The following is a 14741-nucleotide window of genomic DNA, read 5'->3' as shown; positions in this document are numbered from 1 at the left end:
GCTTTGTGCAGCTCGTGTGAATGACTCAACAAAAAGTTTCAGCAGCGACTCTCGACAGTTAATTTTTACCGTGACGATTTTGACACCTTTAGGCCTAACAAAACAATCACTGCATATGCCAGGCAGCGCCACACATATTAGTGTCTTGCTTAGATCCTCTCCAATTGGCCATAGCTATTTTGTCAGTGGTTATGCAGTAGGCCAAAATAATATATTCAAATTAATGTATGAGCAAGCATACAGTGTCAAGCCTTATTAGAACGCCATTAGGAGATGCTTTGCAGTTTATTAATAAACAATTCATTTTTATGTAGTAGGTGCCAGAACTACGAGCCATATTTTGACAGGCACAAACATAAGACTTCGTAAAGATTTTTTTAAACATTTTAATAGGTGACAAATAAAAAAATGGGGAGGGGAGGGTGGCGGCAAGCCCTGTTCCGACTGCTGCCATGGGAAAGATTGCTCAATATGGTCAAACTCTAGAAAGCCATCCCAAACTTCTAAAATATTTTGTCAGCAATACATAACTGCAGCTATAAATTCAATACCACAAAATAATGCTGCTCGTTAATCCAAAACCAAAATCTACTTTTGGGATTTAATTCAGTGCTACTGAGAGCAAGCAGGGCTGCAAGAAGTTCCAAAAGACCATGCTTACGTGACATCTTTCGCTCGTAAAATGTAGGTGCAAGGCATGCAAATGCAGTTAAAATATGTTAATATTCACGATGTGCCCATCTCCAAGTAGAAGCATCTAGCCCAATATGTATGCAGCAATAGTAGGCAATCTGCTGAATGCTAGGCCTAAGGAACAGGAAGTTAAAGAGAATTTTCATGCAATGGCCCTGGCTTGGTGCAGTATTAAATAAGTGTCTTTTAAAATGAAAAACGAAAGGCACTCACTACAGTATCGGAGAGATTTTCCACTAAAAGTAAGGGAAAGAAAAAGAAAGGAACAAACTTGAATTAAACCCAGGTTGGGTAACATTAAGTCTTGATGGGCTTACACCAGCAGGAAAAAAAAAAAAAAAAGTTGCCTATTCCCTGCACATCAACTATAGCCAGAGTGTTACAAGCCACAAAAGTTATCGAAACATGCAAATACTATTTCTTTTTAGCCTAAATCAGCAAACTCGAATTGAAATAATAATATAGATCTTTACACTGCTGTTTAAATGCTTCAAATGCATCGGTTGAATTTAGTCTCCTAGTCATAAACTTCACATGTCGAAAATGATAAGCTGCACAGCAAAGCTGTTAATGATCTGTATGTTAGCCAGCTCCGATAATGTAGAATTCATTACGCATGGCCCCACTCCCCCTTACGACCACAATGCAACGACGTGCACTGCCTTCACTGTGTGCCGAAAACAAGCCCACTGCAGCGAATTTCTCGAAAGGCTCTCAGTGTTAGTACCAGTGTTATAATCAGCTCATCCCATTAAACGCACAAGGAACTGGACATGTTTTTCAGACATGTTAAGGAAGTGTCGAAGCATAGACAGAACAGCACCAAAATTTCTAGCACACTAACAACGAAATCCACTGGCAGAACATGACCACTATTAGTAAATGCTCAAAAAACTGCTTTTTCAGGGGCCTGGCAAGTCTTGGGTCTGGCACAAGCGTACAAGCGCATGTGCACTTAGTACCAGCACATCCTGGTACCAGTTGAGACTGATACGAGCCCCTGTGATAGCACCTCAACTACTTCAATGTATGCGGTGCCTACATAACAGTAACAGCATGGGCCAGTACCAGCCAGAGACATACAAGACCCTCCATAGCGGTACTATCATGGATTGGTACCAGCGAGAGATTAATGCTCCTACATAGTACCAGCAAGGGCTGGCACCACAGTCTAAGCTGATACGAGCCTCTGTGATAGCACTTCCAACCAATTGAATATTCCTGCCTACCAGTACCAGCATGGACAAGTACCAGTCAGCGACTGATACATGACCTTCCACTGCAGTACTAGCATGTGCTGGTACCAGTCAGACTGATACAAGACCCTATACAGCAATACTGCCAAGGGCTGGCACCGGTATAAGCCTGACGGAACCCCTGATAGAACCCGCACCAACATTTGAATATAGTTTTGTTCAGCCAGTGAAATTCATGAACGCTTGAATTCACATGTGGCATGTGTCCCTTCTTTAGCAAGGTGCAATACAGATGCTGCTGCCCTGTTCATCCTTCAAACTACTCTAGAAGCATGAACATCTTCTGAATAACAAAATGCAATGGTAGTTTTTGCATGCACATGCAGCCACTAGCCAGGAATTTGAACCAGTCACACAAACCAGATTACCACTGTGCCAAGTACATCAATGAAAGTGCAAGTGCAAAGGTGCGTGCAATGTACACAGATGACCAGGTGCTCTAGCATATCTGTGACAAACAAGTGCTTCCTGAAACTAACAAAAAGCAAAGGACACGTCAGAAGTAATTCTGGACCTGGAACTATATGTACAGTAGAATATCGAGTGCCTAGAATGATGGAATACTGATTGATTAAAACTATGTTGCGTGCACATTGCAGTGGTAGTTGTCCAGGTGCAAAAAGCACATTCCATTCAGGTGCATTTTTGTTCACACAGGTGCACTGCTCCGTATTCAGGTGTCACATTAAATTTGCAATGACATGTTAGGACTATCTGCCGGATTCGCAACGGACTACAACACAATAGCTATGCCTGCTACAGAATAAAAAGTGAGATAATCATTCTGCGATAAAGCTTATTGTCTTGATGCTTCATTTATAACATCACAGCCCCCAAATAAAATACTGAAGTGGTGCGCTACCAGACACTTTGCTATTACAGTGAAGCTAGTCGTCTCTCCGTTTACGAATGTATAATAAGGACTTAAACAGAGAAAACTAAGCTTGTTCTGAAGAAATGGTCTTGCACAAAACCCATAACATCATGCTACACATTGCTTAGGACAACAGGGTGACAACAGAAAAAAAAAAAAAAGCACCAAGAATTTTACATTGGACAAACTTGCTAGTGAAAACCCCCTCGTTCCTATAGCATTTCTGAGTGGACGTCCTCTGTGCAAGGTGCATGAGTGCGGCGTCAAAGTAACAGTCGCAGACCAAAACCACCATGTGAGTTCACACTCGACCAGAAGCGAGCAAGCTTTCCTTGGAAGTCGAGAAACCTGCAAACAGCCTCCACCCGAGAAAGGCAACGAAAATGGGTAGAAGGCAGCACGTGCATTCCATCCCAAGGTTTTCAAACCTTGCCACACAGCCTTCACCTCAGAAAGGTAGCCAAGGATAGGTGGAAAGGTAGACCAAGACACCCATTGCAAGGAGACCCGAGGGAAGTCCCACCAACAAGAACAAAACTTTCACCTCCATGTCAGATGATGCCAGAGAGTATGAGTTGTGTGAGCTGTCCGAGTAGTCACCAAGGGCAAGCGAGGAAATGACTGGAAAATGGGTCACGTGCGAGCCCGAGGCACTCTGGTACGAGGCTATTTTCACGCTCAACCCTTCGACGGGGGCTGCCGAGCCACCCTGCCTGGCCGCCGCCTTGCGCCGCAGGCGCTGAACAAAGCTCCCTGTCGAGGAGGGGCGCCATGTGTAAGAGGCAAGGCCGGGGATGCAATAGCGCCACTTCACCATTAGAAGTGCCATGCAGGGTGTGAGGAAATGGAATAAAACGACCTTAAGTCATTTCATGCTCCCGTTAAGTCTACTGTATAATTCTCTCGCTGCAGCGGTTACTCAAGTGTGAAAACAGCCTTTCACTTCCCACAAGCTACGTCCTAAGCCTTCAAATCAATTTTTACAGCGACTGCAGAGAACTAGAACTTGTGATGTGCGGGTGAAATAATGCAAGACATGCAAATACAGCTGGCTGTCAAGCTCCCTTTACTGAATGTTTGTGAATGCCTCTGCACGGTGGGAATAGATGAAGCTAGCGTGGCACACTATAGCTCAAAATTTCCAGTGAGTGGATGGGATCACCAGGAACTGCTCTAGAAGTACTCACACAATAACTTGTGCAGGTCCTAGCAGCACTGCCGAGGCTGGCACAGGCCCACGTGCAATCATCCTAAAGCAGTTCCAAGCATTCCCACCCGAAACCTCAATAGAGCATACAGGACGAACAGCTGCATACGAGCCCTATGCACATAATGCACCCGCCATGTAATCTCAATTCCAGCAAGGTGCCTGCCAGCAGGCAACAATAACAGCCCGATACGAACCCGCTCACACCCCTCAGCAGCAGCAAGCACTAGTGGCACCAGCAAGGACAACACAGCAAGCCTAAAACCCACTCCGTGATAACAGTCACAGCAAGACGCACAATGACAACACGGCTCCCACACACAGTACCACCACAAACACACACAGCAGGCGTACGAACTTACCCCATGAGTTCACGGTCAGACCGAGGTCCGAGGGCTGCAGATGTTCCGACATGCAGGCATCGTTACAGTTTGGAAAAGGGTGCACGGAAAAGAGAAACGCATGTCTAAAGAACTGAGACTAGCGCTTCTTAACCCTCCCCACTCTCCCTCCTAAAACCCAAAGGCGGCATCAAAAAATAGGACTAAAAAAAAAAAAAAAAAAATAGAGCTATCCATGCCACTCAAAGTGTTAAACAACAAAATGTAGCAGAAAGGCAAGATTACGTCTGTCAAGTGGGGGGGGGGGGGGGGGGGGGGGGAAGGGGAGAAGTCGCTCGCCTTTTCGTTGCTTCTTGTCGTCGCCAGCAGCCTAAAACGCAGTCGGGGAGGGCAGAGCTCGCTTCGCACAGCGCAAGAAACGACAACAGCGTCGCCGCGGGGAGGAGAAACAGGCAGCACTCACAATCCGGCCGTCGAAGAAGAAGGAACGAGTGCCGCCGTCCACCGCCGCCAACCGGCGCGAAGTTGCACGGTCTCACTCTCGACACGAGAGTGGACAGACCACCACACCCGCAACGGGAGTGCGAGAGACAAGACAGACAGAGAAATAGGAAGACAGCGCCGCACGCCCGCGGGGGTGTACGTGTGTATATATATATATATATATATATGCAAAGACGGGGTAGCAATACTCACCAGGGGTCATCATCCTAGCTACAATTCTAGGCCTGACACAGTCAAACGAGAAGTAGCACGCTGTTGTGGCAGTTGGCCTGGTGATTGGGGGAATCGCAACAAGGCGCCACTTAGGCCAAGACGCGAACGAACACACATTCTCTCTCTCCCCATGCCTCGCTACACCACTTCAAATGATAATAACCCCGCCCCTCACCAAACCCTCAAACCCCCCTCTTGTCAGATACCCCCATTTTCAAGACCACTAATCTAGCTATACCCCGCATATAAATGTTAGACCCCACACATAAAATGCCTTTAACTTCAGAATAGTAAACTTTGCGTTGACCTGGGAAAAAAGCAAGCTAGAGCGTGTTAGCTTTCTTCAATAGGGTACGCTTGTGTCAGCGATGAAATATACTTCACCTACATGCACACAAGAAAAAATAGAGGAAGAGGGCTGCCACGCACAAACAAAATGCCTTCTCTACTTTTGTTCTGCACCACGCTTCTGCAAAAAAAAAAAAGAAAAAAAGCTGCCAATGTGTGTGGTAACTGCGTTCAAACTCTGATAACAAAACAAAGTGGGAAGCTTTCGAGAAGTTGCGTTTTGAGGCGAGAGATTAAACTGAAATGCCCGCTTTCGAAGCAACTGCACGCAATTACCCAATACGCACTGTAATGCCTATTAACGAGATACACAATGGGAGTGTCAGCTCTCGAGATGGTACAGAGATGAGGATTAAAGAGAGGCACAGGCTTCTGATACAAGTTCGTAAAGGACATGTGTCCAAGTTAGAGAGACCGGGAGATGATTTCAGTGAGACAAGCGTGGGAAAAAAATATATATACACGGCGGAAGGCAAAAAAATTATAAAAAAGGGATGGGGGAGGCCTGATGTACACGACATTATACATAAGGAAGGAGGATGACTGCGTCATGAGACAGAAGGTACACCGAGTAAAGGAGATGTGCATATTGTCCCTTACCTTGTACGTGTCCCGGAATTTGTCGATTTCCCTCGTGATTAAGTTCCGCTTGTCTTCTTCAATGTCCATCTCATCCAGTTCTTGCATCAGACGGTGCTGAAGAAGCAAACAAAGTGGAGAGCTTGAGCGACGGGTGCACAACATGCCCCATTTTGCTGCCACCGAAAAATGTGCCACGATTTGCGTCAACGAAGAAAAGTGACCTTGCAAGAAGCTTTTTCTGGCCGAAATGCCATTGCATCTGGGGTAGGGAGGAACGTCCAGGAGCAGGAGCCCTAAAACTTTCATCACCTTCGACCTATTTAAACTGCAGAATGACGCCTACAGCAATGGTCTTTATAATTATGTTTCATACACCGCAAGTTCTCCTGATAAAAGCATATTAGATTCATTGCAAAGGCGGTTGATTTTGCTCCAAACTGCATTGCGGAATTTTTAATTCAAGTTTTACTTATCGCAAACCAAGGGGTCAACCTACGTTTCTGATTCACGCGGCATTTCTTTTTCCCTGACACTAAAACAACCAAAGAAGAGACACTCACGTTCTTGCTCGACCTGTACTCCCTCTCGGGCTCGGGGCTGGTTCGCCGGGTGTTACGTGGAGATCTTGTGGCTGCTGGAAGAAACGTCACCAAAGACTAAACAACCACTCCTGTGACTTATCTTGGAGGTTCGTACCATTGTTCTCACGCTGAGTCTGCCTCATCAACGCACGAGTCAGAAAAAGCAAGAGCGGCAGAATGCAAATCGGGCATTCCCTTTTATATCAGTACAGCACGTATGGCCTTTATCGAACGAATACAGGCTACTGCACACGTTCATTGCTGTTGAGCTGTGTGGTGTGGTTACCATGGCGCTCCTGGCACTACAGGCCTCTGGATGGTGAGAGAATACTTTTCACTCCCTAAGGTGTCGGAACTAGTGGCACAACACAGGATTTCTGTTAAAACTGCCTGTAGTCAGCCTGGCACCTGCAGGCAAACATGGCCTGCATACATTTGACAATGACTGCACATCAGCTTTGAGAAGCATGACCGAAGCTACTACACTGGAGCCACTCAGCCGCAGTTTGTACGGTCGCATGCAGTTTCAACACCGCACAGTAATGGTGTTTTCAACTGTTGACCTAGAGCGCCTGCCGAAATCCTGGAGAAAGCACTCCAATTTCATCAATCTGAATCTGCCGGTGCAGAGCAAAAAATGCTCCATGGGGGATCATACAAGAAGCCCCAGAGCACACGTCGCACAAGCCGGTTCCGAAAACGATGCCGAACTTCCACTCTGCACGTTTCCATGACAGCCAAAGTCACCGTCCTACAGCAGGCATAATGTTGCGTACCAATTTTACACGAAGACGGAAGTGACAAACATTGCTTTATCTGTTTCCTCTCTAATCTGCACCTCGGCAGCGGAGCCAGTGAGAGCCATACAGCACGGAATGAGTTACTCTGAAACAACCAGTGGGAAGCACAAACCCACCACAGATCGACAAGTAGAAAACGGATTCGCCGCTGCGGAGCATAAAGCAAAAAAAGTAACACGCTCCAGATCAACCAGTCAACAACATCGTAAAAGTGTCCAGGGGTTACAGCTAACGCAGAGACAGTGCACGAACTCGCCTTGAACTACCGAAAACAAAAGGGTTCCACTCACCGTTGTTGCCGCCGCCACCACCCCTGTCGCCTTCTCTCTCTCGCTCGCGGTCAGTGCCCCGAGTCAGCTCGCTGGCGTGCGAGCGCAGCAGGTGTAGGATGGACTCCCGCGTGTCCCTGTCCTGGCGCCAGGTGGCCTCGTCTATCTCATCCGTCGGCTGCGGCTTGGCTTCGGAATTGGCGCCCTCTGGAGCCGGAGCACCGTCTGCTGTGCCGCCGGGCTGCTGTTGCTGCTGAGGCTGTTGCTGCTGCCCAGTGGTGGTTCGCTTGCTCGCCTTGTATTCGTCTAGCTTCTCCTTGGTCTTGGCATCCACTTTCACCTGCAAGAAGAAGCGAGAACAATGCGGTGCTCCGAATCAAAAGTGCACACAAACAGTGTGCTCTTTTACAGCAGAACACCTGCACACACAAAATAAGCAACCTTTCTAAAAAAGACACACAGGGCCCAGGGCTTACCACAAGCTTTTTATCTCCAATTTCCCACTCATGTAGGATGCGTATGGCCCTCATGGCAGACTCCGGATCTCCATACTCGCAGAAGCCAAAGCCTGCGAGAATCCAACACAGAAAGTCAATCCATACAACGCAGTCTTGCACACTGCACAGTCGCCAGTAAATGACCAGTGTCGGCAGTCCTTTACATACCTTGGAGCCAGCCATTTGCACCTTGGACTCTCTTCCAGCTGACCACAGTGCCACACCGCTGTGCAAAGGCGAAACAACAAAGACGTTACGACAGAAATTCTAAAAGTGCCCACGACGGGAAAACAAAAAGGGTCGCAAAGCTTTTGAGCGAGCCGAGTCTACCAACCTGAAGAATGAGTCGGATGAGGTTGTCAGACGCTCTCTCCGTGATGTTGCCCACAAAGACGGTGACAGGTGGCCCCTTTGATGCATTTTCGTGCTGGGTGAGGACATGCGAGATAAGAGAGAGTTTTTGCACATTTGTTCACAGAGCAGGAACCAAGAGATACAGACTAATTGAATGATTGGCTTTTACTTTTTAGCGCACGACAAGGGACGAGAGACAGAGGTACGACGTGGACACAGTGCTAACTTCCAACAATTGTTTTTATTCTACGAAGCAGTACACACATATACATATATATAGGAACAGACAGCAGAGCATGCATGCACATATGTACTGGTTTTAAACAAATAAGACAGCAATGTGACATGTGTAACGGAAAGTTAAGATGATATCGAAGATGAAAAAGGCAACCATATATAGCCAAAAAAAGTTTTGTAGCTGCAAGATTAAGATGCTATCTCCATCACGCCACCCTCTGTGGCACGTTTAAAAAATCAAATTATTTTTTTGACAGATCAATTGAAGGCGCGCTAACACAAGTGTTCCCCAAATTGGCTCTTAAGAGTTACTGCAGCAACATTTCGGACCGTGCAAAAAAGGCCTAGTTTCAAGATGGTGTAGAAATAAAGCAGCCTTTGTGCTAAATTTCACAATTGAAGTATGAGTGCATGTATCCCGAAAAGATATAAGAAAACGGACATTTTTCATACCAAAACCGAAAAAACTGCAACACATGGAACTATTCCAAGCAATTTTTGTTTCTACTGCGAGTGCTGTCTTCTCTAATGGTGAAATCAGGCGCTCCTAGTTTTGAAACGGAGCTTAGTCTACACGAACTTGCAGCTGCGTGGAGATGTGGGAACGAGCACCAGTGCATTGTCTATGGTCTTCAGAGTAAAATGACAGCCACGCAATGTCAGAATAATCTAGTAGGTCAGTCGATGGTGCAATGACACAGAGCAATGCTTTGCTTCACTGCTGCTTTATTGCCGGCACGGTACGGGACTGCACAACGACACGCTGACTTATCAATGTGTCCCTGTAATGTCCTCATCAACAGCAACTACAGCGCATAGTAAAAAAACACAAAGCCGAACCACGGGTACTCACCGACTGCTGGTTCCTGCGCACGAGCGGCTTCTTCTCGATAACTGCCGAGCCAGAGCCTGAACCGTGGCCACGCTTGCCTTGCGAGCGCGGTTGCGGCGAAGGCTGCTGCGGCGGCTGCGCCAGGATTGGAATCGACGGAGGCACTGTCACGGCCACATGCGCCATCATCTGAAAGAAATGACACCAACACAACATTGGCGAGTTCACTGCATGCGTCGAATGCCATCTGCACGTGGTTAACCAATGCCCACGTAAGAACTTGCTGTGAGTTGGTGAAATGGGTGAGGATTATCAAAAGGATCGAGACAATTCTTAGTGTACAGTCAAATTCAGTTATAAATAACTGGTTTGTGGGCTAAAAATGGTTTCATATACATACATACATACATACATACAGTATATACGTACGAAATGTAGTTGACACGAATCCCCGACTCGGTTGCCCTTTATATTTAATGTGTTTATTACCTGCTTAATAGCGGTACGTCATGTACCTGCCAGTTGATCTATTCACTTGTCGCATACCCACCATACTCCTCAGTCACGTCTTGCACTCCTGTGCTCAACAGATTCTGCACAGAGTGCCAAATGCGAGTTATGCGTTTCACGAGTATAGGACTAGTAATTTTCGAGGCCATGGTGGAGCACCCTCCAAGATACTGTTGCTGGTCAGTGTCACAAAAAAGCGCATAATCTAAGCACGCGCCGCGCACCACTCAAGCTGGCAAGGAAACAAGATGGCCCTGCGGCAGCTTCGACAGAGGGAGAGAGCGCATATGCCACAGACAGCCGACGCAATCAACGGAGACTAGAAGCTTCGAGAAGATAAGCGAAGGTTACGGCATCAAGAGAGAGGTCAGAGAGAGATAGGGGATGACGACCCGGCTTGCGCCTACGGATGAGTCACCACCCTCCTCGACGACGCTTTGATGGCCGCGGTCGAAAAAACGTGAGAAATGTCTAAAAGATTTCCAGGCTTCGTTCATGCTACGGGATCACGACTCTGCCGGAAGGTTTGAGGAGTGCCGGCGAAGGCAACAAAAACGCCGTGCGGGAACCAGAAGGGGGATCAGACTGCACCGGTGAGAAGATGTGACGTGAAGACCAACCCTCTGCGGAAGAAGGGGAATCCCCGGCAAGCTAGTCGACGAGTTCCTCGAGCGTCTGGATTTCCGGAAGAAGTTCCTTCTTCGAGATGTGCCTCGAGTTACGCTGAGAACACCCGGCTCAAGGCCAGCACAGGTGAATACGAGTGGACACTTTGTGTTCTACTATTCATTCTGTACTGTACGTGTTGAACTCTTATTGCTTGTTGTTAATTATTTTCAAAGATTTTGTTAGCACCCATCCAAATGCATTGTGTTGTGCCTAGACAAAGTGTGTACTGTCACTGCCTTATTTAAAGAATATATTTTGTTGTGTTTTGACAACTCTGGGCTGTGACTCGTCTTGGGACCACAACCAGTGTTCGCTGGCACGCCCTTATTAATTGTCCTTGCTTTCGTGGGGTTATTTTCAGAAGCAGATAAGTCAGCTTTGGAATCTCGCCCGGCGTGTAACAGTCAGATTGTTCTCATGAGCTCCTGCACTGCTACTGGAGAGAGCATCGATGAGAGCCGTGAAAGTGCGCAGTTTTGTTCACCGGCCACGTTGCTCATGCGATGAACTTCGCGACAGCAACCTGCAGATGCGGCGTGATTGTGACAGAACTGCACTATGTCGAGCAGGCAAGTAAAGCATAGCGTGTTGAGCATACAAAAAACAGCAGAGATTACCAATGCCATCTAACGTGGATAAAAGAAGTGCCTGTTGGTGTGGGAGAAAAGCCTGCCACTGACTATTGTTTGCGGTATTTGGACAGTGAGATAAAAAGTGTTGAACAATACATCGTCCAACCTCAAGCATTGTTGCAGTGTTCGCACGCAGTGTTCAATTTACTCAGTAATGGGTTGAAGTTAACTGCGAAGAACTGTTTTGTACATGCACAGTTTGTTGTATCCGCCCAGGAAATCAACCCCAGTGAAGTCGATGCGGACGAACAGACCACTGATGAGAGCAACTGCAACGTACTGCTCGCAGAAGTTTTGGAGCAACAAGGTGGTGGCAACAGATTGCTGTTTTCTGTGTTTTGCGATGTCAACAAAGACGTCAAAACTTGTTAAGATTTGTCTGACAGTGACATCATTAACAGAAGCACATGCCTACCTGCCCTCTCCTTCATGCGCATCCAAACACAAGCTACTCACTGGCCACACGCCGTATCTTGGAGGTAATCTCTCCGCAGCAAGTGCAAAGGCAGAGCCGAGACAGCTGATGACTTGATGCGGCGCATCTAGTATTGGCGGTCGCATTATCTCAAGTTTCTGAGACACGGTGCGAAGCGTTCACTCGCATTCTGACAGCGAGTTCGTGGTTATCGAGCGAGATCTGTTATGTTTGCACGAGCGCGTATCCCACCGAACTACGAACCGTACTTTGTGTAGTACAATAAGACCTTGTTAACGACCCTCGTTAATCCAGAAAATCGGATAAGTCAGACTCATCCTCTGGTCCCGGCCGGCATATGCATTATTCAATGCAATGAAACTCGTTAATTCGGACGTATGTGGCCGCACATCGGATAATTCGGACAACTTTCGGAGCTCGGCGAGCCGCAAATGTGCGTCGCAAAAGAGCAAGAACAGCACTAGCGTCCAACCGAAACGAAGCGGCGGAGTCCGCATCGCCATAGTCATCAGCGGAAATCGTACGTGAATGACAGCAATGCCGGAACTCCTTCGTGCCTATTTGTGTATTTAGAGGCTTTATTCTTGCGTTTGCCGCCACGCATAACACCGCGTTTTTCTCCGCAGCGATTGCGGCAAACAGTAGTTTTGTTTTTACTCGGTACGCGTGCCTAAAAAACTGCGTAGTCTCCATCGATGATCGCATAGATAGCGACCGTGGTTTCGTCCGCAGTTGTTGAAGTGTACGGTAGTTCCGTTCTGACTCGGTGCGTGCGTCGGCGGTGTTCCTTCAGCACAGCAAAGTCGCTGTTCACAATCACGTCGATAGCGGCGGCGGTTTTCTCCGCCGCAGCAGTTGCGACAAACACTTGTTTCGTTTTGACTCGGTGCAAAGCTGTCGAGGATGAAAAGCACCAGCTACATCGCGATTATGTTTTCACCAGCTCACTGGCGAAAACATGATCAGGACGTGTACGCGATAGTTCAAAGCATGTCACAAATGAAGGCGCGTGCCGCAGCTGCGCTGCAAAGGAAGTCGATGGCCTTGATCGCCACTGCGACTCCAATATGACGAGAATTTCAGCTTCCACTATGCTTGCGTGCAAAATAGCAACAGGAGTTGCTCACTAATTCACTAAATAAAAGCACGCTGACGTAGTAAGCATTTGCTTATTAATTTCTGGATACCCTCGATAATTCAACATGCGGATAATTTGGACATTTCTTTCGGTCCCGTGAAATTCAAATTAACGAGGTTTTACTGTAGTCTCTTTGCTAATGCCATAAATAGCGAAACTCTGCCTTTTTCTTTTTGCTCAGGACGAATATTTGTATCTTTTTTTTTTTTTACACTTGTTATTAATTTATGGCCGCCGGCCACAGGCACTAAGCGCGGTCAGCTTAGTAAAGATTTATGGCACCGTGCGACGCAACACAAGCAAATCTACGATGCCATGAGCCATGTCGATGCAACTACTCTTGGCACAATCTGCACTGCACGCGCTGCCACTCATAACCACGCTATAATAGCCCGACCTTCTTGCGATTTATTTGCAAGTGCTTACTGACAAGATGCTATCCACTAGGAATGCTCTGGGAATGTGTGAAGTTGTTTCTACTGCTGAAACATTAAAAACCCAAATTAACGAAGTTTGCTGCAAGTACAACTTCGTTATATCGAGGCTTGACTGCATATCAAGCTCTTGTGATCTATGTCGGTTTACGGCATTTACTGCGTGTGAATATGTTTCGCACGCGCGATACAGAGCTAAATTTTCGGTTCATTAGTATCGGATTTGACGAACAACCACGGTAAGCCGGCACACAATGAAGACCAAGCACAGGAGGGCTTCAGTTGAAATGCAGAATTAAATATGAAGGTTAAATGTGGTCAGGCTTTTCATTCAAAATAAAAGCCAAGGCAAACAAGTTGAAGAAAAGACTAACTTGCCAGCACTGGGAGCTGAACCCACACCCTCCACATGCAATGGTTTACCAAGACAGGTAACCCTCGCCTTCGTTGCTGAAGTGCAACGCCACGGTGCACGGGGAAGTTGTTCAGCAATGAGGTTGAAAGAATTCCAGTGGTATCTTTCCTTTGCGAGTTGTTGCAGAAGCTACACTCATGTGCACCACAAAAACTGACAACTCTCCCCTTTATCTGGGTGAAAAATCTGACAATCAAAAAGTGGCTAAAATTACAAAGTGCACTACTATACTGGTAAACCCATGAAAAGATCAATTCTCTGCCTAAAGTGCTGCATTTCTTCTGTAGAAACAAATGCTTTAAAGCAAAGTTCTGACGAAGATGCAAGCACTCACCGGCGGCATCACACCCATGGCCATTGGTATCATGCCTCCAGGGACTGGAAGAAAAAAAAAGAAAATTGTAATTAAAAGAGCAATCAACAGTGAGAAGGCTGCACAATGTGACTGCAGCTACAAGAGCCAAAGCAGAGAGCATGCAGAACAAGTAGTGTGTAGCGAACTGTTTTACAGATGAGGACGATAAAAAAAAAGCATGCTTGAAAAGGACAGTTATACTTAACACACCGAACCATTAAGTTACACAAACCTTCCTCTATGCAGAGACTTGACAAGGCCAAAGTGCACGTCATATAACATGCTTTTCTTATCTAGTTTGATTAGCTTAAACAGTCGAGTGTTTCTGGCCACTTCTGCTGTACTTCTGCTACAAGAGTTACTTTTGGTACAAGGCTTACTTCTGTTACAAGAAATAAACTTACCCAAAGTTACATCACAAATACATTCCACAACAGAGGACAAACCTAAACAATATTGCAAACACAATCGTTGCTCAACTTGCCACTTAGTATGGAAAGAATAAAAACATGCGCAGCTTCGTAAGCAAGGTGCCATCAAGCTTTATAGGGACAGGGTGACCAT

At 46.7% G+C, this 14741-nt stretch overlaps 1 protein-coding gene across 4 annotated transcripts in view; it reads right to left on the bottom strand.

Moving 5' to 3' along the window:
• The window catches only part of LOC119457902 (RNA-binding protein 25), a 47460-nt gene that overhangs the window by 26464 nt on the left and 6255 nt on the right, over positions 1 to 14741 (bottom strand). Inside the window, exons 3-12 of one of the 4 annotated variants that reach the window (XM_037719664.2) lie at positions 14157 to 14200; positions 9610 to 9777; positions 8500 to 8592; positions 8334 to 8391; positions 8145 to 8236; positions 7690 to 8008; positions 6579 to 6652; positions 6037 to 6132; positions 4393 to 4426; positions 3368 to 3576 (exon numbers count right to left, since the gene is read on the bottom strand). In XM_037719664.2, coding sequence (XP_037575592.1) covers positions 3368 to 3576; positions 4393 to 4426; positions 6037 to 6132; positions 6579 to 6652; positions 7690 to 8008; positions 8145 to 8236; positions 8334 to 8391; positions 8500 to 8592; positions 9610 to 9777; positions 14157 to 14200 — 1187 coding nt within the window. Of the gene's footprint in view, positions 1 to 906; positions 930 to 3367; positions 3577 to 4392; positions 4427 to 6036; positions 6133 to 6578; positions 6653 to 7689; positions 8009 to 8144; positions 8237 to 8333; positions 8392 to 8499; positions 8593 to 9609; positions 9778 to 14156; positions 14201 to 14741 lie in introns of all 4 variants that reach the window. The other 3 variants (XM_037719667.2, XM_037719665.2, XM_037719668.2) reach the window with 3 other exon arrangements.

This window comes from Dermacentor silvarum, chromosome 7 (genome assembly GCF_013339745.2).
Source record: "Dermacentor silvarum isolate Dsil-2018 chromosome 7, BIME_Dsil_1.4, whole genome shotgun sequence".
NCBI classification, from domain to species: domain Eukaryota; kingdom Metazoa; phylum Arthropoda; class Arachnida; order Ixodida; family Ixodidae; genus Dermacentor; species Dermacentor silvarum.
This window is presented reverse-complemented; position numbering and strand designations above follow the sequence as displayed.